Consider the following 26,119-nt stretch of genomic DNA (forward strand, 5'->3'; position numbering starts at 1 on the left):
TGTAGAGAGATATGATTGATAGACTGACAGTTCATCATAGAATCGCAATTCACTTTTTACGTAGATACATATACATAGGTATAACATTCCCAGGCTTCCTAAGACAAACTGCAGATTCTGAATCTTAAAATATATCAATACATAGGAGAGTTAATTAGTAGAAAGGAGTAATCTTTTCCCCTTCCATTTGCCATTTTAATTCAGGGGTATTTTTTCTTATTGTTTGCACACCACTGCCTTTGTACTTCAATTACAGCAACCCATCAATAAAAATTACAACAAAACTGAGCCCATTTCATCTGTGGGATGATATTCACAGCGTGTGCATTTCTGGCACGTTGCAAAACATTGGGAATCCCTGGCCAGGTGTCATCAAGTGGAATGGAAAATATTCACCCAAGGGGTGTACTGTTAATCCAGATGACTAAAGGTCTGTTTTTCTCTACTGAATTTTCTGCTGGAAATTTTCCTATGACCTGGTTTTTGCTTCCTGACCTGATGGGGTAGAGAACAACCACATAGTGTGAGAATACCGGAAGTCAGGTGGCTGATGTCAACCAGTTATGGACAACTCAAGACTGAAATCTGTCTACAGAGCTAACATGGCAAATTATCTGTAAATACTCACTTGCTTTCCTGCCATGATGGCCGTATCCCGATCCAGATAAAAGAAAACTGGACCCATGTACGGAACCAGAAGCTTTTGTAAATTTTCTCTTGGTGTGACCACTGGTCTTGAGTGAGGTCAAGGTTTCCTATTAGGATTTCACTCATAGTCTCATTTCAGATACTTCAGTGGCCTTCAGAAAACCATTCACTCTCCCTTCATTCCCCCAACCATAAAGGAGTGACAAAATAAATAGGAGTGGGTGTGGTAACTAAGTATATGAGAAGGTGTAAGCAGAAGGAACCTACAGCCCTTTCCTTCCTCTTCCATCCCTTCCCCACCCTCTGTGCCTGACCAGTCTGTACATAAATACATTTGCCTTTGCTGTTACCAGCTGTTCTTATGTGCATATAGCCAGCACATATGGATAGAGTTATTATCAAAGCAGTCATGTTCCTGAACAGCAACGATCATCAGTGAAGTCAGCAGCTGTATTTTCATGAGACTTCTGCTTCTACAAATAATGACACGCAGAAAACTTTCTGCTGGACCTCTCTCTAATGAAAAACAGAGTTTTCAGCAGAGACAGGCTAAAGAGTTTTCAGGTTATGCTGTGTTGTGCACACATATTACAAACAAATATGACATCAAGTACACCTATGGGCTTATTGTTGCTTTCTCCAAATGAATCTCCTGTTTGAGCCTTTCTTCTCTTGCCCACTAAATTCCTTCAGGTAACACTAGTTGCTTCTACAGGTCAATCTGAACTGACCTATAGCAAAGTCTTTGCAATAAAGGTCAGTCTTTGCATTATCCACAAGGTTACTTTGCTGACTCCTACCTTTTTTTTCTCCTGTGTATCTGCTCAATGCTCCATCATCCTGGTTATGCATGGACTTGGAGAGTGAGCAGTGGTCAGGGGTGAGCTCTGGCTGTGCTGGGTGCAGGTTTATTTGACTGTGAGGGCACCTTGGAGCTGGTCACCACAAGGCAGCAGTCACAATTCTGGGTCCTGGAGTAAGGACAGTCCTTTCCTGCAGGCAGGATTTTCAGACACTGGAAACCTCTACTTCATCCTATAGAAAGGGAACACTGATGCCTTCTAGGAAATATTTGGCAGAGCAATCATCTGTAAGAAAGGACTTTTGTTTGCCGTGAAAAATATAATCGATCTGCCTCCTAAACCACGTGTTGACAAGATATTGACAGTTCTACTCATCAAAAAACTCAGATTTGTTTCCCCTTTATAGTTCAAGCACCTTTTTACCAGGTTCAAGGCCTCCAAAGCATTAAATAATTACTCACCTCACTTCTGTCATTTGCAATATCTCTTCATCAAGCAGTAGAGTTTGTAGCATTTTTAAGAGAATCTATAAAGAAAGCAGCAAGGTTGCTTGATGCTTGTGAAGCTTTTGGTATGTAGGTAAAATGGAACCCTTTATGAAGATCTATCCACAGTCATATGTCTTTACATTTATTTCCTCACATTTACTTTCAGCAGCTCTGTTGCTTTTTTATGACTGAAGATCTACAATACCAACAATCCTCCTCCTTCCTTTTAGTTTTCTTTTAATGACCACCAGCAATGGGATTTTGCAAATTAAAGCAATAGGGATGTGAGAATTTCTGTCAAATCCATAGGGTGTATTTCTGCACTTTTACTAAAGTTCAAAGACAGAAAGTTTCCTGTTGTGTTTAATATGTATACTACATTGGCTAATTGCAGCACAATTGATGCAAAAAAGCCTCTGAAACAAAGTACGGTTTAAAGCATATAACCAGTAAAGCAGTAACCTCCGGATCCTCACATGCCTTGAAGGTCATTCCCTGCAGAGAGCAGAAAGCAACTGAAGAAACTGTAAAAGGCACTGTGATTTCTTTTTCCTGAGCAACAAGTGAAAGAAAGTACTGCTCATCAGAAAGCAACCGTTTCCTTGAGGGCAATCTGCATGGCTAAACCACGTTTTTCAGGTTTTAAAGGTTCCACTGTAATGATCTCCTTAGTCCTTGACTGCCTTAAGGAGCCTGACCCATTCCTCTGTGGGTATTTTTTCTTACATTCTGCCCAAAAAAAAAGTCTGAGGAAGCCTTCATCACTAATAAGAAGGAATTGATTGCTTACAGAGGCTGGTTTTGAAGTTTTTGTAATAAATCACTTTGAATCACTGCCAGAGGTAATCACAGGAGCGAAGATTATCTCCCTCTGACCGTGTGTTACTTATTGTTTGCTTTCAGACATTACAGTCCCTGCAACATCCAAGCATTCCTCCTATATCTTGGACTTCAGCACTCCTGTTTTTAAATGATATTAAATAAAGTTATGTGCAAAACACATGGGAGCAGATACACAGACACAACATTGGGAAGGATGGGGAGTGTAAGTACAAGAAGAAATAATAGGAAAGAGACTGCAACCTGACAGAGAATTTGTGCTTCAAACTGTCTGGGATCTGAATCACCATATAGAAATTAAAAAAAATGTTCCCCTACCTCAGTAACCATCATAGTAGATTTTAGCCTCTGGTTTGCAACCCCATGTACTCCAAATAAAAGCTGAAACTAGACATGCCAGAATCTCTTATTACTTTGAGCTGGAAGTACAGTGCTGGGCATGCCCTTTGCTTCCTCAGTTTATGTTGCTGCTAAAATAGATCCAGGTGACTCCACTTGCCTTTTGCTTTGAGTTTCTTAAAGCGTGTCATAAAGATAGGCCAGTAGCACCACTTAATTGACCATCAATACCAGTATCAATACTAGCTGTAAATAACTCATCTTGGATCAAATAGAAATGGTTTTGTCATATTCATATTATGAATTTCTTTTAATTTATTTAATTCAGTCCCCAAGTCCTTTAAGAGTTATAGCAGAAAAGCAGGAAACATAAGGATTATGATAATGGCTCAATGCCTCAAATTAATTTGGTCCACAATTCCTTTGAGGTTCCTTTACAGATTGTACCACTTTGTTATCCCTTAGCCTTTTACACAGATGGATGAAGGAGCACAGAATGCAGAATAAAGAAGGAAGAGGTAGAAGGAAAACATCAAGTATATAATCAGAGCATGATATACAGATGAAATCAGTAGAAGTGCGATGCATATGAAGTAGGGAGGATAATCACTAAGAAAAAACATTAATGGTTGCGTGCAAGAGAAAAATCAATTTATTGTTCCATCTGTGTATAATGAATTTGATCCAACAGTTTCAGAAGTCACAATGAGAATTCTTATCTAACAAAGTCAGTTGTAGCTCAGGTCACATGTCTATCTTTATACAGATAGTGTACAGAGTATGACCAGACATCTTTCTGCCATTATGAACAGGCACACCTATCTCAGTGCATGTGAGCATATGTGTATTTCCACAGTTCCTTTAGAAGCCACACAGATTAAATGCAGCCCTTTTGAATAATCAGTAATAACAAGGCAATTAAGGGCTGAGTGGCCATACAGATACATGTATGTTTAAGGGCAGATCTGCCAAAGCACAAAAACTACAGGCTTATATGTCACAAGGACAAGTTAGAACAGAAATCAACAGCAGCTGGAGTCTAATCCTGCATCATTCTATCAGAGGCAGCTTTGCCAGTGATGTTCTGAGTGCCTGGCCACAGCCCACAAGAACACCTTTCCTTATGCTTTAAGTGGTGGAAAAAGGGGTAACGGTGAATGCTCCCCTCACAGTCACAAACAGTTGTTCTTCCTGTCCCTGTAATCTGTGCCATATTTACCCACTTCTCACTGCAGTCTGGATTCTCAAATGGAGCCTTCCTACATGCTTATTACTACATTAACCTTCAGCAGTTTCCTTCAAATACCTCCTGCACTTGCCTGCAGGCCTGAAGAAGACAGCCAAGCACCTTCCCCGCTCCTTGCCATTTCCAGCGCTGTTACTGCCACACCTGTTACAGCTGCAGATGAGGTTCTGAAGCCTGTAGCTGTTCCTCGAAGTACAGGAGCTGATCCACCTCAAAGCAATCGCTTGCTCTAGAAACCAGTTTCTCCAAACATCTCCTGATCTCCTCCTCGCTGGCATTCTGCTGCCTCGCTTGCCTGAGATAGCTGTACACGGCCTCGAATACGTCCACTCCCAGCTTCCCAATGGCAGATCTGGGGAGAAATATTGCACAAAAGGTCAAGTAAAAGTTAATTCACATTCTGTTAGTAATACAAGCAGTAACTAGTACTGATTTTTCTAAATGTTGTCGTTTTGGTTACAATGATATCTCGATGCACCTTATTTGTCTGACAGTAAAAACAAATAAAGTTTCCTGGATTGTTTGCCATACAAAGAGCCCAAGAGTAAAAACCTGGCCATAGTAAAGTCATGGGAATCATGGCTATCGTCACTGTTACAATCCAAGAATCTTTTTCATGCAGAGTCCGACATACTCTTTTATCTACAAAAAGTCTGGTATACACACATGTATCATTTCCTCTGGATTTCATCAGAACCAAAAAGAGCAACCCCAGTCAGCTGAACACCAGTGGCATTTTACGTGAACACATTTTGGGATTCATTGCTTTATTTTAGCTTCTATCAAATACAAGAAAACCAGTGTACAAGCTCAGCATGAGCTAACTGGCACTTATTTCTTTTCCTACAGTGCTCTCCTTTTATCAGAAAACAGGTCTGTAATTCAGTGACAAAACATGCACTCACAGCATCTTAATGTTGACTTATAAAGAAGATCCATTTGAACACTGCAAGACAATGAACAGCATTTCTTCCTTCTAAAGGAAAATGTCTTTAAATTCATGTATCACATGTATCACAAAATTTTCCACTCAGTGATGGTTTCATAATATTTTGATGAAAATATCAGAGTAATTTTCCTTCAGCATATCAGAGACTATTTACCCACTCTGTACACTTCTGACACAGGATTTGTGCTGGGTTTTTTCACTAAAGTTCTAGATGTTAGAGCAATTGAGAGTTGGTTGTCTTCTAATTGACTTGCACATTTCAGAGGTGACTATGCCTTCAATTAGTTAGAAAGTTAGCTGAACTAATTGGAATCACATTGCAGGAACATCTGCAATTTGCATTAAAAAAATGTCTTATTTTGGTTAGGTAAACTTGTGCTAAGCAGCCTTTCCTCCCACTAGCATTTTTGCTAGGATTTCAAAAGGATTTAGGTGAGACAAATCATTCTCTTTTCCTTCATGCCATGACAGGAGATCTGTCATGCCATGAAGACCTCTTCAATAAAGTTTTCTCAGCAAATCTGAAGAAGGTTTTTCTGACAAATTTCTCTTCCAGATACTCAAATAATTGTGTCTGAGATGCTAATGCTCATGTCTACCCCCAGGGCAAGGTCAACTGTTCCAACAGCATAACCTACCTAAAGTGGTAGTTGTGAGGCCTTTGAACTTTTAGGATTTTTAGCTTTTTGTAGATTTTAATGTAACTGTATAGTCTGTCACACTTTTAGAATAGTAGTTAACACTCATCAAACCCTATTCCCCTATTTCATGTTGAATTTTCTAAATCCTTTAGGCTTGTTTAGGTACCTTTCAAGGCAGGACTATAGTAAACACATTCTGTTTAAGAACATACACACCCCAGCCTTGAACAACAAGTTACCATTGTAGTCAAAGCAACCTTCAAGCCCGGCACCTTGGAGAAGCTCCAAAGACAGCACGTGCTGTGAAGAAGAGGAAGATGAGGAAGAAAGGGGTCTTAGGACCTTCAACTCAATTTCTAGGGAGGTGTGCCAGGGTGGTAGATCTGAAGGTGGGTAGTTCTCAGATCAGACCACAGATTGTGGAACCCCTGGACAGAGGTGCGTGCCTTTCTGTACTCCTTGCGCTAGAAGACCTTCATTAAAGACCCGCTCTATATCTCATCTCTACTAAATTAGCCTGGAGAGGTTTTTTTTTTCCCTGATTTTTAGGCAACAGTTGCTTTTCATCAGTGGCCATCCTGTTACTGCTGAGGAATAACATCATCACAGTGAGATGGCAGCCAGTAAGAGTCCCCCATTATGTAAATTCCCCCATTCTTAGGAAAACATGACAAAGAATTTTACTGTATTTCTTCTCAAACTTCTATTCCCATCCTACTTGCGTTTTGCTTCTCTTGCACCTTGGTCATGCCCAGGTGCGATCGTCCCTTTGTCTTCATGTTACCCCTCCTGCTGGTTCCTGACACAGAGGCAGATGAGGAATTTGGGGCAAAGAAAGTCAAGACCCAAGATCAGAAGGCACAGGGCCAAGCTGGAATCTCTTCAGGTTCAGACTTCACTCAGTGCTGCTTCCCATAACTAGAAACTGCCTTTTTCTTTTCTACCAAGATTGTTGTTTAGTGGAAAACTAAAACTCTTGGAAATAATTAGTTCTCAGACACTGGAAGCCGAGGGTTTGGATTACCACAAAAGCCAAGTAGAGATTTGTTTGACAAATAATATACATTTCTTCACAAAACATAATCAAAAATATCACAGTATTTCTCTCCAACAGTTGAAAATCAATACATGAGAAACTGTTTTGAAACACTGCTACTTCGTCTGTTCCTTTACTGAGTCCTCTCTCCCTCTTAGACAAGTGTTTAATTTTTTGGCACTGCTGTCTATTTAAAGATGAAAAATTAAGCAAACAGGTACCTTGGGAGTATTGCTTCTGCCAATAAATGTGACCTGCAGACTTGAATCTTTTCAGTTCAGCTTGGGAGAGCGTGCAAATCAGCTAATCTGTATAATAGCTGATACAACAGAATTAATGGGGAAATGTTCATAGGTTGAAAATTAAGGGGTAGGCAACAAAAATTATAACCTGCTTTTACAAAAGAAGACATCAGGCTCTGTTTGGACTTGAGAGCTGCATTAATATGACGTTGCTACCACATCATGCAGACGTGGTCACAGAGGCAGAGATGTGGAGTCTAAGACAGTAAATGTCAGAGATGTTACTGAGTGAATCTATCACCCTGATTGAGGGAGGGTGGATATCACCTCTTGGAAAGCAAGGTTTGTTCGTTATGGCCCTGAGCCTTTGCTAGGGAATATTTGTCCATCCATGTGAAGTCCTACAGAGGCACAGCTATGGATTTTGCACTGCCCTTCTGTTTATAGTTAGTTTGATTTCACATAAAATACAGGACGCCTGCACTACTGTTTTGAAATGAATAAAAGCCTTACCACCAAATGTGCTGTGAGAGCAAGTACAGAATTCCCATTTACACTCCCATTTGGCCACCCATGTTTTCTGATTTACTGACATTTACTCTGTGCTATCTTATAGCTCCCTCACCTACAAACTCACTATGAATCATCATCTCTTTCTCAGCCTAGACAACACAAGCAAAGGGGATATCTGGGATTACATTACTGTGATAAACTTTGTGGCCCAAACCGCCATCCCAAACTGCTCTAAATTGTTTTTCAGTGTGCTGAAATCAAAGGAGTTACATCAGACTCTACCAATAAAGGGTCTGACCCAGGATGATACATACACACTAATGTTTAAATGTCATATCTCAGATTGTTTTTTCTTTTGTTTCACTGTGTTACAGAGGCTTAGACAGATGGAGAGATTCACTGAGCACAACTCTTCTCAATCCTTTTGGCTGTAGAGAGCAGCCTTAATGCTCCAGACAGAGGAGGCACAGGGCTGAGGACCTTCCCAGCCTGGAGACATGCTGTGACCACCAACTTGCTGGCTGCACAGCAGATATTGCCAGTCTGGGGACAGTGTCATCCATGGAAGCTGTGGTCTGAAAAATAATGCCTCTTGTTGCCAGCTCTTGTGCAGCACACAACCCACGCCAGAGAAAATTAACTGGAACAAGCCCAAGAGCCATAGAAGCAGACAGATACCTCATTTGTGGATAGTAATGGGGTTTGGATGTGAGATAGAGACTTGGTTCTATCGAGGATAAGGCACTTCTGAGCATGTGAGAAGCAGCAAGAATATCAACAAAAGGGCACTTACTACTTTGACTCACTGCTGGCATTAGAGGGGAGCTAAATAGGAGCCTTGAGAACTGCAATTTTATACTCAGGGTGTCTAAAAGCATTCCAAGTCATTTAGTGCATCTGGGAGCAAATGAATTTGTCAGGCTATCCGGTGATTTGCAGTTGATTTCTTATGCATCACTGCAAAAATTACTACAATTTGACAATACAATAATGTTGTGTTCTCAACTGGCGGAGGAAGTTGTAAATCTTTCCCCAGGTGAACAAAGAATTTTCTATTATCCCATGGGTCTTTTATTTTGACTGTTCTGCTACTAGCTACATATTAACATTTCCTTTCTGTTTTGGAGATCAATTACAATGCACGTACCTTTATGCAACACTGACAAAAGCCACAAAACAAGATTAATGCTTACGTTTGTGCTCCTCTGTGGGCATTAGCAGCCGGGTTAATATCTCTCAACAGCTTGTCATTGCCTGCCTTGAAGGATAAATATGACACAAATCAGAAGCTAAAGGGGTTTTCAGCTTCTCATTTTCAAATGTCATTCAGCATGATGGCAACTATCAATAAAAACCATCCTGCTCTCCCTCATCCACTCCCAAAGGGAAGTGTCACTTATGTCTTGCAAACACCCAGTTTTCACTAGTGCCTCCAGGAGCTGCGGTGTGGTCTGTGCTCAGGAGCAAGGAGAGGCTCTGCAGGTGCCGAGTCACCACGCCCTGCAAAAGTCACTTCTGAACACGCCAGAGTAACACCATGAAAGCCCCTCTGCATCAGGCATCAGCAACACCATCTCACCTCTGCCGTAACAGTCAACAAATGCACTGTTCCTAAGACAACCACAGAAAATTCGTTTTTTTCAAAATACTGTTGTTACTCATGCCTCCCTCAACCTTAATAGATAAACTTTCTGGACATGGAATACCCATTGCAGTGGGTGTTCATTTATCTTTTTGGATGCAGCCAGGCCACCTGAATTCAACACCTATGAGCATAATGTAAAGTAGAAAGCAAATCTGTCTCGATTTGGGCTCATGAGGCACAAAAGCAAGTACAGGGATCTTTGAAAGAACAATTTCAGTAGATGCCACTTAATTTTGTTCTCCCTAACCCAAGGGTGTCCCTGTGGAGTCCAGCAGTATTACTTAGGATCCTTATCAATACATTAAACTCTGATTTGCCCCTGAACATGCTATTTCCAAGCATTAATTTATTAACCTTATATTTCTCTTTAAAACAGTACAATTGTGCCACTTTGCTGTGAAGCAGTAGTGACATGAATCTTGGTGAAAAAGATTGTTACATTTATCTCCCAAGATGACTCTGCAAAAGAATCAGGAAATTACATATCTTTAATCTCATACAAAATTCTGTTTTCTAACCGTACCAGAAAATCTTAGGATATCTGCTACAGCATCTCATGGTCCAGTAAACAAACAGGTTTATCTCAGAACACAAAAGATCTCCATCCTCTGAAATTATCTTCCTGTCATTCGGTTTGCTGACATTACTGACTATGAATGATTAAAACTTCTTTGAAACTTGAAAGAAATGGCTCTGGGTTCAAAACTACACTCGCAGCAAAGCTTGTCTGTTGCTGTTGAGATCTGCTAGAAGAAGTGCATAATAAGTTCCACAATTTATTTTTCAGGAACTTATTTCTAAAGGTAGGGCGATACCTTTCTAGTTCTCACAGCTGTTCAATCTTGGGAAATGGCAAAGTCTAACAAAAGGGCTTATTTTAAAAAAAAAAAAAAAAAAGAAAATTGAGAGAATTATTATATAAAAGCTAGTAAAAAAAGACATCTGAATTGCTAATATTAGCCTTCACCTTCAAGCCTCAATGGACTTTGACAACGCATATTACTGCTGAACAAAAATTTCTTCACTTGAAGACACAATGATAATTTTCATAATTCATCCTTAATTACTTCCTAATTCCTGAATTAAAGTACCTTAATTTGATTGCAAACAAAACTCTCTGATGTCCTACTTCAAAGACCTGCAAAATCTAAAGCATATTTAGGACGTGTTTTCCCATGAGCCAAGAAGGATCTTATTATTAAAAGATGTAGACACACAGGTGAAGAAATATCAACAATAATATTCCCCATGCACCTCATTTTGAGAGATAAATGAATTTGTAAAATAGGAATTGAAACCGACATCTGCTCTTGGAAGAAGCATTAATTAGAATTTAAAGCTGTTATTTGAAGTCTAGATACTATGAATTTAGAAGGTATTTTTTCATAAGAGAAAATGGTTTTTCCCACAGAAAGAAACAAATTACACTAAAACATAGTTATTTAAATCAAACCTGAATATTGCAATTTTAAAGTCTTCCTATACCAAGAAATTTACTACCAATACTAAAAATAAGAGATTAAACATATTTGCTTATATAGAGATATTCTTCATGAGATAGGATAGGTGAGAATCATGCTGTTTAGTGCCCATGAAGAATCACCCAAGGCACACTTCCCTGGGCTGCAATCTCTTTATAAGCAATCCGAGACTTCCTGGTGTTGCTAAAATTATTTTAAACAACATCCTGATTTTTAACAGTGTCATGGCATACAAAGAATCTTTGAAAAGTCATTAGTTTAATTCACTCAGCATCAGTGATACAGGTCAAGCAAAAAACCATGGTACATTTAACACATACCTGATGCTATTTGCTTTGTTTATCAATACATTTGTTTTAGACAGGTGTGTCTGAAGAGAAGCACAATATACAGCTACATCTTGAACGTGGGCATGTGAGGATACAGTAGTTACCTCTGAAAAGTCAATAATTATATACAGTTCTCATAAGAGTTTAAGAATATAACTGCAAACTCTTTTGTTCAGTTGTTTGGTAATACAGAGTTAATGCTGATTTCTCCTCCCATGGCTTGATTTTGGGAATCGTACATCTAGATGCCTGAAAATACGGCATAAAAAAAAGAATAACAAAGATTTCTCCTAATATTCACAGAAACATAACAATCATAATATGCTATCTAAATAATTTGTTTCAGCTAGTAGATTCACAAAGATAAAACCCAAGCTCACTCTGAAACGTGACTGATGCAGAAAAACTGTCATTAAGCTGAAATGCATTTTTCCAATATTCAACTCCTGTTATTTTCCAGCAGAAAAATGTTAATGGAGATACGTGTCTACTGTGTTACGTTAAAACTAAGAGCAAGATTAGGCCTTACAAATACTAGTATCCTCTGGTTTTGTCACAATCTTTGGCCACGTCTAGCTAACACAAACATGGTACACATACTACTTACTGTAAACCTAGTACAGTTAGTTTGGTATCTCCAAACTCTGAAGATCGGCATCTCATGAAAACAAGTTGTTCAGCAAGGAGGTTCTTTGCAGAAGGAGGCAGACCTGAAATAGAGCCAGCTATGATGCTGCTGCACCCTCAGAAGTGGCAGCTGCTCTCTTTGGAGTGATGGTAAATGGGGTGTTTCGGATCTGCAGACCTCTTCCCAGTGCAAGGTAGTTTGTATGTTGCCCAGTCTCTGGTGGTTTACCCCTATTTTTAATGCTACCAGCTGTGCATTGTTTATTTTCCTCCACATGGGGAATGTGAGATGTATATACTTTAATGACTGACATATACAAAAGAAAGAAATCACTATGTGATTACCGAGAAATAAAAAGTAAGATTTTTTTTTTTTTTTTCTCACAGAGAAGTACAGTATTAGAGTATCAAGCAGATGAAGACAGAAGTAATATGGGACACAATACACATTAGTAGTCCTGGCAAGGGTTTGGTAATTGCCCTTTTCATATTCCCAACCTTTATTTCCCCTAAGTGCCTCTGTAAACTTCCCAAGGTTGCAGTGCTGCTTCTAGTAAACACCGTCAAGATTCTTCAAGTGGTTCCATATTGAAAACAGACTATATAATTAATGCTGCATGAAAGCACTCTCACCTTTGCAAACTATTGACAAAATCAAGGTGCTAGAAAACTGAACAGCTCAATCTATGCATTATGTATACACAGCATGAGAAACTAGGGAAATCAGGCTTTGTGTGCAAAACAAAAAGATGTATAACTCTAACTCTCCAAATGTTTTGTGTTTGGGGCTCCTTGACATTTTTGAATGAGTCTATACTTACAATTTTATGTGTTTTGCTACTGGACTGCAATTTTCAAACTGAATAAAAACTTTCTCCAGTGCTAAACAATGAGAACATTACTGTCCACTCACAAAAAAAACCCTTAAAATTCAAGATAACAGAATGGCTCATGGATCTATTATATGCAGCTCAGTAGAGAAGCTGAAAAAAATCTGAGTTTTCCTTACATATCTAAGGAAATTCACAGAATATTACACATTATTTTAAGGGTTGGACCTGAAGTTTAAGTAATGTGCAAAATGAGCATTCCAAGAAAATGCATCAGAGTTTAATTGTGCCCTATTAGACTCACTTACTGTAACCACTGAGTTTGTTCTCATTATTCATTTCAAAGTGCATCATAACCAAGGAAAAGTTGCTAAGAACTGTTGAAATGATGATATTGGCAGGTGATGTGCTTTTCCCATGTCAGATGTAGGATGGACAAAGGGCCAACAAGAGAAGCTGCCCTTTTTTGACATGGAAAGGGGAAGAGTATGGACAATGGGATGAAGTTGAATGAAGACCCATGGAAAATGAATGAGACTCTCAGCTCCAGCTTTAGTCTTGAGGACGTACCACTGCTTCTGCTCCAGAGGACTCCCACATTTTTGGGCAGGGGCCACTGTCTCATTTGCCCTTATTTCTTCCTGGGCAGGATTCACCTGTTTCCACTTTCTCTGTCCATTGTTGCCTTGGGATAGCAATGACTCGCAGGCTAGAAGCATTCACTCACTTCTTCCTGACAGAAGCCAAAAAGCAATTTCCCAGCTCGGTCACATACAGGCAGTTTTAACTCTCCTAGTGCTCCCACTTAGTTTACTGTAGTCTCTCTTACTCGTAAAGCAAACAGAAAACAGCAAACCCCAAACACTTCCTTCAAATTTGGGTTTGGAATGTAGTGGTGCAATTATCTTAAAATACATTTACAGTAAAAGAAAGAGAAACTTATGGACTAAGATGTTTAATATGTTTCCATAATGAGCTCATTCAAGTAATTTGGAGACTGACCTTTAAAAATGAGGTGTGAGAAACTGTGACAAGGATATGTAAATAATATTTTGGCTTAGCCCACGAGATGCAAAAAGCTATGGTTATGCCTTAAGATGTCTTGAGATCACCAGACAGAAATTATTATCAGAAAATGGAGTGTTGAACAGAACAACTGTGGTGTGCATAAGAGGAATTCAATGCTCAGAAACATTTCATGATCAATACCTTAAAGAATACTGCACTCTACTCCTCTGTAAAAAACATGAGAGTTCAGCGTCAATAAACTTCCTTACCAAATATGTCTTTTGTTTGTGAGAAGACATTCCTCAACTATGTTTGCATCATGGCACCTCCAACATGACAGTCAATGGCAATTTAAAAGTCACTGAGGACTTTTTTAATGGAAGTCTAAAAAACCAATTAGCTTTTCTATATCTGTTGCTTTTGTCTTCACCTAAAGCTGCCTTCAATGACGTCAATAACAAAACCTGTGTCAGCAGGGCTCAAAAAGGTCCACCCAACATCTAATAAAATACTACATCAAATAAACACTTTCTTTACTGCAGTAATTAAAAAATGTGCATAAATAAATGTGCAAAAAGTCTTCTGCAGTCATTTTAGAATGACTTATCTCAAAGAATATCCAGTGACTATTCAGTGACTTCAATATGACCTTTCTTTCTGAATTTTTAAAATAAACAGTGCATTTGATGCCACCGTCACAAGCACAAGAAGCATATATGCGTAATGCTCAAGAGTCTGAACCAATGGTGTTATGAGCATTCACAGGAGCAGAATAAAAATATCACCAAATGCCTTTTCTCCATGACTTCTGAAAGACAGCTTTACTTACACTCAGTAGGGGATGATGAAGTCTTTTGCCTCATCATGGTATGCTGCTGTGTGTAAGACTTCAGGGACTGACTAAGAGGTGCTCACTGCTGTGTTAAAGGATTTTAATTTTCTTAAAATTTGGGCCATGAAAGCCTTTTCATTTTACTGACATACATTTTACTGAATTGTAAACTACATGTTAAAGTTCATGGCTATTAAAATGACTCATTTTGGATATTCATAGATACCTCCACAAAGGAGCACGAAACAGTGTACTAAGTTTTTGTATGGACCTCAGGGGAAAAAAATTAATAGGTGCTATTTCAATTTGATCTGACACAGAAAAAAATGCTTTAGTTTGAGGAGTTGCTTCTGAAGAACAGTGTGGTTCTCTTGTGAGATGCATAGTTGGAAAGTCTCTATAGGGGAGCATCAATGGAACAGTCGTTAGTTTTTCTTCATGGATCTCTCTAGTGAAGGCAAGCTGGCTCTGGATAGTGTGACAGCTGTGCTTCTCAGCCTGAGGCATGCACCAAGTTACCCAGCATCATCAAGGATCAGAACCACCATGAGAATTAGATGGTGGGCAGGACAGAAAATACCAAGAAAGGGCTCCTCCTGTTTCCTGCACCTGACATGACTCCTCAGCTTAAAATATGAGAAATATGAGTCACACAACACTGATTTACATATTTGGTTGACTTCTCACTGTTAACATGCAAGGCTGGGAAGAAGGATAATAAGAAAAAGCTCAAGATAACCTTTGTGGGAGTTAAATCAAGAAATGGAGATTTCTTATCGATACTGCAGATCCCAATAATCAAAATGCTTAGCACTGAAGTGGAAATTTTTGTAGAGAGAATGAACTCTGCTTGAAAGGTAAATCTCTGCTGCTATGAACTTTATAACAAATTCTGACTCCAAATAAAACAAACTAGAAATTGTTTTCACTGGAGCAGGTGATTTTATCATGACTTTTACTGAGAGGACAGCAATTCACAACACTGGAACCAAGAGCACAATGGGAATTGGAAAGAAATAGTCTGGGGAAATATTCACCGGTTGTAGTGAAGAAAGCTGTTGACTGAATGATAAACACGCTCAGGATGTCTACAGGTTACACTCTGAGCTATTTTTTTTTTTTTTACTTAAAATAGGAGGAGACCAAGGACTCCTACCTACCATATTCAAGGCCATCAAAGGCTTCCTTCTGTACTCCTGTAAAGACTTTTAGCACAACTTCCCTCTCACATCAGTATCCGTGTAAAGTCCTATACAAGAATGCAGTAGAAGCCTCCTAAATTGATGCTCTAATATGCAGCAAGTCTCTCTACTGTCAAAGAAGCATTCAGTGCAGCACACTGCAGTAACTCAAGCAACGAGCACATCACATCTGTGATCAAGTGATTGTCTTGCTACAGTTATTTGCAAGCCGACATTATTCACATGTCAATTAGAAATGGCTAAAAGGCACTTTTGCTGTTAAACCCTGTGTTATTTTAGATGGATCTACCATTTTATCGGAGCTAATGAGACTTTCTTTCAGTAATGTCACCTGTAATGTGTGGGCACAAACCTTACATTCTGAGCAATCCATGACATAAGAGTCTCTCTCATCAGACTCTACTGTTGCTAGCACCTGAAAATGGTGCAAATCCCAAACCTTCATACTCCTCTCTCTACAGTGACTTGACATCCGAACAAATTTCACTGCACTTCCACATTATCACCCCTGTTCTTCTTTTCTCTTTCCTCATAACAACTCCAGCTATTCAGTTTCTGTAAGACAACTCCCCCCCACATTATCTCTTTCATTAGAAGTTGTGATCTGGAAGACACCCTCCACAAGCCTGCATCTACATGAGTAAAACTGAATTGCAGAAGTCTAAATTATATTAGGTTCTTGCTTAGGTGGCACTGCTGTGTGGATGACATGCAACAAACACATCACATGAAGTTTGCTGAGGGATGAGTAGAACAGCTGTGGCTTCATGCATTGTTTTGCAGGCAAATGTACTTCCTTCTTGCCCCTGAAACCCCCACTGTGCCCTGTGTGCAGATTGGCCATGGGTCAAAGCTTGCAGGGATCTTCCTCTCTGTGTGCATGCTGGGTGCTGTGCTCACTCACTTGGTCCTTAACACTTTACCTTCCAAGCACTTAACACGCTCACTCACCTTTACATATTCAGAAAATTACATAGTTGTAGCATATTTTGGGGAAAGGACAATAGCATGAGTCATAACAAATTATGAAAACCATGAAACAGCACTGGAAAAACAGAATTTGAAAGAAGTAAGTGATTTAGTCATACCTCAGCCCTAAAAGCAACGACCATGAAGTTCAAATAGTTAAGGGTTATCCAGGAACCGTGAGAACACAAGCTGTAGGATATAAGATTAGTGGACATTTTGACTAAACAACCTCACCTTGACACTAGTTGGCACAACATGACACATTTTTTATTTTCATAAGTAGTTTCCATGAAAAGAGAATGGAAAGCAATACAAGTGGCAGGCTGTGAGACCTACTGATTGGTTGCACAACAAAGTCTAAGCCATGAAGTGAAATCCTGGGAGCTGTTACATCTTGAAATACCACAAAACTAAATAACTCCTATCTGGAGTAAATTTGATTGGTATTTCCCTTGAATACATGGCAATTTGTTTTAAACAGTGATTGCCATCAATGCTGTTGCAGTTGTATTCATTTTCTTTAGAGGACTCACTTAAATAACTTTTAGCATTTACTGTTTGAACTTATTTGTTTTTCAATAACATCCACCATGTTGTTGGTGCTGTCCACCCACACAAGAGAAAATTGCCCTTTTTTAAAGAGTTTACAATCTGAGAGCATTTGAATCACTGCAACACTGCAAAGAATATTTAAGTTCAGAAATAATACATATCAATATGATCAGCACCTAAATAAGGATGCAAAAAAACTTGGAAAGCCAGAAATTACTGAATCAAGATAAAGGCTCAAGATACATTAACGAGTACATTCTAGAAAGGGAGCACAGATCTTTGCTTTCTTAAGAAACTGAAACTTTTATTAATAAAGCTGGGGCTTCAGCAATGCTGAAAACAGACAATGAGTTTCAAAGGGAACTGCACATGCAGATTCGTCTGTCGCATTTGAAAATCCCAGTCAACAGCAACAATGGTGTTTGGTTTAAAACATTACATCATCATGGAAAACAAATACATTTGCCTTTTGTTCCAGGCAAGAATGAAGTGTGGGCGAGGGAGCAAACATGATGGTAATGGGTGTATCTGCAGGTAATTTATGGGCATTTGCTGTGCTAGTAAAGAAAGTGAAGTTCAGAATGACAGTGACAGCAGTGAAGGCAAACTGGATCCTGGAAGGATGTCAGTGATTGTGTAGATTATAAGAAAACAAGAAGTGATGGTGAACTTTCATTCCCTCTGGAGGCAAGTAGGCATCCAGTCTGTAAAGAACAGCTTACCATCCACTTCTTTTTGCTAGAGGGATTTTTTGGAGTGGGGAAACAACACAGGGCTTTCTTTGCTGTGTTTTGCAGTTTTTCAAATCCATATTCTTTACCTGCATATTGGTAACACATAAATATGCTACTTACTCCCTCATGCGTTTCAGTTTGGTCTCAGCCATAGTACTGTTGAGAGCTCTGAATCCCTGGGGTGTCCCTGGAGACACTCTGGTGACAGTCCTCGAGCCTACAAATCAATGCACAGACACATAACCTTATTCACCTTCTCCCTTGAGCTCTATTGCAGAATCAAGGGCAGTCAGAAGGAGGAAGACTATTCCTGTTTCTCACAAGGTAGTGCCACATTAATTAAAGATTAATTAGATTATTAAATGCACATTAAAGGCAACTCCTTTCTGAGGGACAAGTAGATTTATATCTTAAAGGCACCAGAATCGTAACAACAATTTTCTTTCTGTGTAGCATACAAGGCATTACAACAGAAAGGACAATCACTTAAGGAAGTGCTGGGGCAGATAAATATTTTTAAAAAAGATTTGCCTAGACAATATGCATTTTCTTCCATTGTTTTTGTACTTATTTTGGCAGGCAAGTCTCTCCTTTAGCTTGATCATTACTGTAAACTGGAAGTATTTAACTTACAACATCATCTTCTCCTTCAGACAAAGGTACTTTTTTATGTATGCATATATATACACACCTGTATATATAAACACATATATGTGTGTGAGAAATATACATATGTGCATAAACACACATGCCTTTTCTTTTTGTCTGCAGGCCTCCTGGGCCTAAGGTTCACATACCACTGAGGTACCCATCCACAGGAACACAGAAGTGCTGAATCACAGGGGACTGTCAGGGTTATGAGCTCAAATATCCTGGTTATATCAGGGTTATCCTCAAATATCCTCAAATATATTTCGTATAGTCATTCCATCACACAAGTCTGTGGTTTTCCTAAGGAATGTATGCATTTAGTGCCCTGACTGCTCCCACTGGAAGACAATTCCTAAGTCTCACTGTGAGAGCTGGTGGCTAAAATCTCTCCTTTTATTTCGCGAATAAACTTCTTAATTGGCCAGTTCATGCTCATTTTTCCTCCTGTGCCAATCATATTCTTTGTTCTATTCAGTTCTTTCCTTCTCTTTTGAATACTCCTTTCATTCCTTTATAATTGCAAAGAGATCCTATTTTAGCTTCCCATTTGTTAAGCTAAACAAAGCAGCTACTTTAGTGGCTTCTTGCAAAAGAAGAAGAATCCTAGTATTAGGATTTCACTTCCCAAAAGAGGATAAGATGTATCAGGGTGGGACTACATCCTGTGTAACTGTGTGGGCTGAGGCACACGGGACTCAAGTTCTGAACAGGAGTGGGAGGGTTCTGCGTATGATACGAACAAGCCAAAAGCCAAACATATTAACACAGTGCCTTGTCTAAATGAGCACGCACTCCCCTCCTAGCAGTGCTTTTTAGCTTGGACTCAGCTGGGATTTAGTTTGGATTGCATTAACATCGATCACATGGAGGCAGAGGGAGCTTGCAGCTACCCTCCTGCTATGAGCAGTATAGACAACCCCAGAGAGCACTAAATGCTTCCCTGGAACGTGTAATCATGGTTTTTCCAAGGGCTAAGCTCCTATGTCTTACATGATTCTACGTCCTGATCACATACATTTGAATGCCAAGATTAAAACTTTCCATTGTGAGGGCTCTTATCAAATCGCTCACAGTAAGCATCTGCTGGATTCAGAAGCTCAGAAGCAAGCATGGAGACCACAGAAGAAATGGATTCTTCACTGTTATCTGGCACGTTTTGACGTTTTAAAACAATTTCCTAGCTTATCTTTACACCTAATGGCTAATAGTTGTCTGGTGCCTAAGTATTACAACTGAGAAATAGTTAACGTAGTTTAAAAGACGAAAAATTACAAGCTCAGTTTTAACTAGTAACCAATTAATTCACCTATTAATGCAAAAAACATTTCCTGATCGTTTACTGTAACATTACACATGCATGTCCATACCTTTTGCCATGAAGTCTGTAAGCATTCAATCCCTTTAGTGGCACTGGACAATTCAGCTCCCCTCAGCATGGCCCTGAGGAAGCCCCAGGCACTGTGAAAAGCAGTGCTCATGAATTACTGTGCTCCTTTGTGAGTTGGCACAGAATTAAGGTCCAGGCATAGGGCTTTGAGACCAAAAAACATCGATGCCCTGAGCACCACTGGCCTAAGGAAAATATAATCTTCGTATTCTCTTAAGGAAGAGTACGTTTAACCACAGGCCCCAGATAAATTCTGGTATTATTATAGGATATATCACTGTAGTAAGAGTTCAGCATATTCTTTCTGCTTAGTGGGTTCAGTCTATTTATTGCTACAATATTTCCTTCTCCTCTGACATTTCATTATTAAAGACATCCTTCTTGGATTTTTTTTCCAGGCATTTCTGGTTAAATAATTCGTGCTTTGTCTACTTTCCACATTGGCAGTTGGCCAAGCAAAACTTCCTCTCTATATGTAAACTAGTATCTATCTTTCCCTCAATTTAATAAGATCTGGGTACTGCAAAGCAGCAAGGACTGCAGAATGCAGGATGCTGCAAAGATGTGGTTAATCATTAAAGAAATGAGTTCTCAATGAAAACTACTAAGCTTGACACATTGGTGTTACAACACACCTCAAAGAATTTTGTTAGGGTGATTCATTATCACACCAACTTTTATATCAAAGGTATTTTCTTAGAAGCAGTTACATGATTAATAATATATTTTGCACCCTGCTTCAGGCAGTTTGCCTACCAACACAGCGAGTGGAACTAAGCTTCTTCAAAAAGCTACCAGATAACTACTTGCATTTTTTATGCAATATATAGTTCTTGATTCATTAAACAAAATCAAATGAAACAAGAGCACTGACTTTTCAAAACCAGGTATTGTGGCTTTCTAAACGTATTTCAGAGATTAGTATCTCCCAGTGTCTAAAACTGCAGAGAACAATATAGGGCAAAAGATCTTTGTCCTTTCAGGTGATGGAGCACCAGTTTGAGGTTCTCACTGGGGTTCTGTAGGAAAATGAATCCTCTGGCTGAATGCTTATTCACAGGTGCATTATCCGGTGAGACTTTTCATACATTGTGGTCCAAAGGTATTCCTAAAAATATTTCTGCTAATGACCAAAGAACTGGTGACAGACATCTACTGCCTCTCTTGGTAAGTCACTATGTGTTGTGAAGCTATTATCTCCACTGAATCATAGACTTCCATTTGGATTTCAGATTTCTTTCTTCAGCTTTCACTGCTACATATGAGAGAGATCCTACAATGCCTTTTTGTACAAAGTATAAAAGATTAGAGTCAGATGTGTTTTCCTGATTCATAAACAATACAAAGTGACCCAACTGCCCCTAACATTCTCCTCCTTAATAAATTGTAAAATCAGTTTTTTTCAAACGCCCTTTCCTTTTGCAGCTCTTTTCTGCAATCTTCTCAATTTTTCAACTTTTATCAGCATGGACTATCTTATCTCAAATACACTCCACATGTACCTGTACAGCCAACAAAAAAGCAACCACACTAAAGCTCTGGTATTCAGTGTGACTCTGTGGGACCTCTTGAGGATAAAGCTCAGTCACCTTGTAAGTCCTTTTACCCTTAAACACTGAGGTTTTACTAAAGAAACTTCACCTGTGGAGAAACAATGTGTATTCATCGCATTCTTTTTATCACAGCCTTTGCTAACATTAAAAAAAAAAAAAAGTTCTGTTTTTTTCTACTTATTTGTTCACTAAGAACCACTTGAAACGACTCATAATTTTTTCACAATACCTGTAAAAATAAAAGACGCTGCAAGAAATTCTGGCCTGGCCAAATTTCTGCTTCTGCTCTATTACAGCCACAAAATCCATACTGTTTTCAGGAGTAGGCATTATTATATTGTAGCTCTGTAGCCAAGTAATATGGCATTGCCACGGCTAGCACCAGACCACACACCTGGATCTGAGTTTGCAAGGATTCAGGCTTTGTCTGATCTTGTCCTGACAGAAATTTTGATTTAATTGCTTAAGCTCTTCAGCAGTTCTTCTAATGACTAGTTAGTGGAGGCTATTTTGTTTTATTTCCACTTATTCTTATAACATACAACCTGGATTTTCAGATGGATAGTAGTGTTCAGTGTAGAAAGACACATCTATAACTAACTCAGTGTAGAGAAATGCAGGCCTGGTAAAACAGCAAATGCCTTGAAAAGTAGGGACAAAGGATGAGGTGTAAAGGACTACAGGCATGGAATGACAAGAGGTGGGGCTCTGGCTAGTACTGGCAATCCCATGGCTATAACCAACATGCATAACTGATTGCAGAATTTGAAACTGATTGCAGTTTTCTGTTAGTGTGAATTAAAACTGGATGTAAATGTTCCTTCCTTCAGTCCTAAGGATCTCCCTGACAAGGGATCCAGAATATGACCAGTGGCTACAAGACTATGCTGACCATAGCTTTGATTGCTCCCTTTCACCCTTCTTCTTTGGCTTTCTCTTCCCACCAGTCCATGCTCACAAACAGGGATGAAACAGAGTTCAGCACTGGAAGAACCTCTGGAAGGAGGACTTCCCAGGATTTCAGGATTCCCCTGTGTTCCAGTTTGAGAGCCACAAGATAACACTGAGCCAGGTTCATCCAATTGAATGAGTGTAAATGAAGCAGCTAAACGAGACTGAAGTTCCCATGGGAGCCTTTGGAACTCAGTTGGGCTTTCATGCAACTCATACACAAGCTGCTGCTGCTTCTGGCACAGATCAACTGGGTGGTCTTCAGGGGCAGTGACTAAGGCAGCCACAGTAAATAGTTTTCTTTCGTATATGTTTTCTTTTTAGCTTTTGAGTTGACCACAAGAAACCAGGCTTTCAAACTCTGAATTTATATATAGAATTTGCAGGAGATTTTAGGATTGCATTGTAAACTTAAATTCCCAGTGATTTCTCTGTACCTCTGATGAGATACTCCAACATAAATATCATCCAAACCTTGATCACAATTTGAAAAAAAATAAACATTTTAAATAATTTTCTCTTATTTTTGCCAATACTAAAAACTATAAAACAGCTTACATATCCTCAAATATTTTCCTCTAGAGAAAAAATGTTAGAAGCCAAGTTTCCAAAAGCTTTTGTTACGACATTCCACACTTCTGACTATCGTGCTTTAACGGTTTTATTATTTTCAACAAAAGCACTTCACTGTGCATGCATTTTCTTTCTGCATATTTATACTTCTCTGCAGTAGATTAAGGAAGTAATTTTCAAGATCACATTTTTTTCAGTTATTTTGTTGCAAAATGGAAATAATTGGACTGTGATGAGTACAGACTGCTAATAACTGCTGCTATTTAAAGAAGAGATATTGGTTTAAATAAAAGATATCATCTTACCCAATGAGCTATTATTCAGGACACCCTCCAAATACTTAACCATTGCCTCGATATCACTGTTCTGTGAATAAATGAAATAGGAAAAGCATTAGTGTGAACACAAACTTAAATATAAACACTATGTTCCAGACCCACAAACACAGAGGATATTACACCAAAAAGTGTCAAAACTAGACTACAAAGAAGTTACATTGCCAGGACTTTTTCTGTGTTTTCTTCTCCTAAAACACCAGGCTTGGGAATGGTGTCATATCCAAACAATTTACATCAGATTCCTTGCACAACACAAGAAAAACTGTGCATGAAATTTAAAGAAGATATATTTACTGTGGAGGGTGGAGTGTGGTCTCTGAAAATACAACAGCATTTTACCATCAGTTAGTCCTGGAATATCTAAAGCAACATTACATTGAAAAAGGCAAGGATGTGCTTCTTAACTGTGCCAAAATTTCTTATGCTTATGATAGATGCCCACAGCAAATCAATAGTTATGTTTCATGTCATTGCATCTACTTACACATCTAGTAACAATGACTAACTGAAAAACTTTTAGTTAAGAATAGAGTTTAGCACTTTTCTATTTCGAATGTTCTGTTACCAGATGGTTAGCAGTCTTTCCATGATATCTTTCATGTGAAATGCTGTTTGTGTACACAGATGAAATTTAAACTTTTGGCCATTAAGCAATGATTGTTGCCCAGGAAGTACGTCACAATTTTATCAAGTGTAAGAGAAACTTGGACTCCGGGTTTCTAGATATTTGATGACATGACATTTCTTGACTACTTAAAACTGAAAGTCAAAATCTTGACCTTAATAAAAAATAGGTCAAAAATATGTCTTTTAAAGAAATGTTCAGCACTCTATGCCTTTAAGACAATAAACAATGGGATAAAAAAAACCTCAATACTGACCTCCACTTTAATGGACAATCTGCTTTATAATCTTCTGTGATCTTACTCAAAATGCTCATTCTTGATATCTCAAACTGAGGAACTGCCAGTATACCTTGATGGGATAGCAATAATTGTTGGCAAGTACTGCTAGCTGGTTAGTGACCTTCTGGTGTCAAATGGGAGCTGTTCTGGATAAGCATGAACTAACTACTCTTCACCCCAAGTGAATATTTGAGACAGGCTCTGCTATTTCAGCACAAGGGGACTCGGCTTCCTGGTGTCCATTGCAACAGGTAACACAAAAGCTGTAGGTTTGAAGGAGCCTCTTTGCCCTTTTGGAGCAGCCTGTGGGATCCTGGATCGAGTCAGCACCAGGGTTTCCAGTTCTGCAGCCCACCCAAAGTGCCTGAGTTACCTCAGATGACCAAATTAATCTCAATCTATTTAACTGGGGCTTTTCCCAGTCAGCAGTGAAATGCCCAGAAAGTGCTAGAAAATGTATTCATTACATTTATATATACAATACATAGTAAATATTGAATTAAGACAGTATTACAGATATAATTTCTCAGTACTTCTAAAAAATTATTAAAAGAACCTATAAGACTTCATTAAAAATTTTAGTATTTTTCACAAAAAACTAAAAATTAGTATTAATTTTCTGATAATATAATTTTGTATTTTTTTTATTTTTATTCTTACTAAGTTAACCACAAATCTGCAGACAGATACAGAAAAGCATAGTAAATGACTGTTATTGCTTTAATAAAAACTTTTTTTTTCTTCTTTTTTAATGGGATAAAGACTGTAATTCCAAAACCTTTGACTTCTCTCAACAGGATATCATATTCATTCCAATTATAACAACAGAGCTGACTTTTTATGCTGTAAGGCAAAAGATACTTTTTCACCTCTTTAATCACCCCTGCCTTTTCTCCATGTGGGTTTAGCAATGAAAGCAGATTTAATTGTTTTATTTAATATGTTTATTTAATGTTTATCTATTTAATATATTTCTTTAACGCTTCTCTTTTCTTTGCAAAGAAAGCAAAGCCCTACAGAACAGGCTCTGACAGACACACAGAAGAGAGGCACTCCTACGTGTGAGGGCCGGTGTGGATGAATGCTTGCACATTTCAGATTCAGAACAAACAACAGCCACAGGCCATGCCAAGGCATGCATTAGGAATCCAGTGGAGCATTTTTGGGGTGACAGCACACAGACCACTCACAGCTGCTGGAGCTATGATAATTTATGCCAGCTGATTGTCTGGTCTGACAATCTCAGAAGCAACTCAGAATTTTAAAATAGTAACCTATTGAAGCACATTAGTAGACTTTGTCATAATGAAGAGGGTGAATTTGTTACTATGGTCACTAAAAGAAAACACAAAGAAAAAGGTGATAAACTGCAGGAGAGAGCATTAATTAGCATCTCATCTAAATCAAAGCCAATGGAAGCTTCACTGTGCACCAACTTTTCAAGATGAAACCTCTGTTAAAATATTTCTAGAAACAGGTTGTCCTCCTCTGTCATGATTTCCCCCTAATTAGAAACTGGTTCTTCTTGAAAAAAAACGTGAAAAAAAGCCATTGGCTTGAAGAGGGAGAGGGATGGAAAAATAGCAAATTGCTGCTTGAAATCTGTCAATCTGCATTCCTGCTCCAAAACAGAAAAACAAAGGACACTAAACTCCAGTGCTGGACAATGTATCTGAAATCAGACAGGCTGCATTGAAAGGTATCAACATGAGGAAAAAAGCTGTCTCAGCTCCTATCCTAAACCTTTAAAATGACACTGTTCCAGTGCCTAACTACCTTCTTAACTGAAGGTGCTGCATCTCACATA

At 38.7% G+C, this 26,119-nt stretch overlaps 1 protein-coding gene across 6 annotated transcripts in view; it reads right to left on the reverse strand.

Moving 5' to 3' along the window:
• Positions 1 to 3,747: 3,747 nt before the first annotated feature.
• NEK11 (NIMA related kinase 11) overlaps positions 3,748 to 26,119 on the reverse strand; it is an 83,073-nt gene continuing 60,701 nt past the window's right edge. For 3 of the 6 annotated variants that reach the window (XM_050315562.1, XM_050315567.1, XM_050315550.1), the window contains 2 exons: positions 23,375 to 23,435; positions 3,748 to 4,716 (listed from right to left, as the gene is read on the reverse strand). In XM_050315562.1, coding sequence (XP_050171519.1) covers positions 4,397 to 4,716; positions 23,375 to 23,435 — 381 coding nt within the window. In that variant the 3' untranslated portion in view covers positions 3,748 to 4,396. Of the gene's footprint in view, positions 4,717 to 11,852; positions 11,911 to 18,074; positions 18,172 to 23,374; positions 23,436 to 26,119 lie in introns of those variants that run through there. The other 3 variants (XM_050315559.1, XM_050315583.1, XM_050315575.1) reach the window with 3 other exon arrangements.

The sequence above is a fragment of the Myiozetetes cayanensis genome, unplaced genomic scaffold, assembly GCF_022539395.1.
Source record: "Myiozetetes cayanensis isolate MyiCay16 unplaced genomic scaffold, myiCay2020 scf1, whole genome shotgun sequence".
Lineage (NCBI taxonomy): Eukaryota > Metazoa > Chordata > Aves > Passeriformes > Tyrannidae > Myiozetetes > Myiozetetes cayanensis.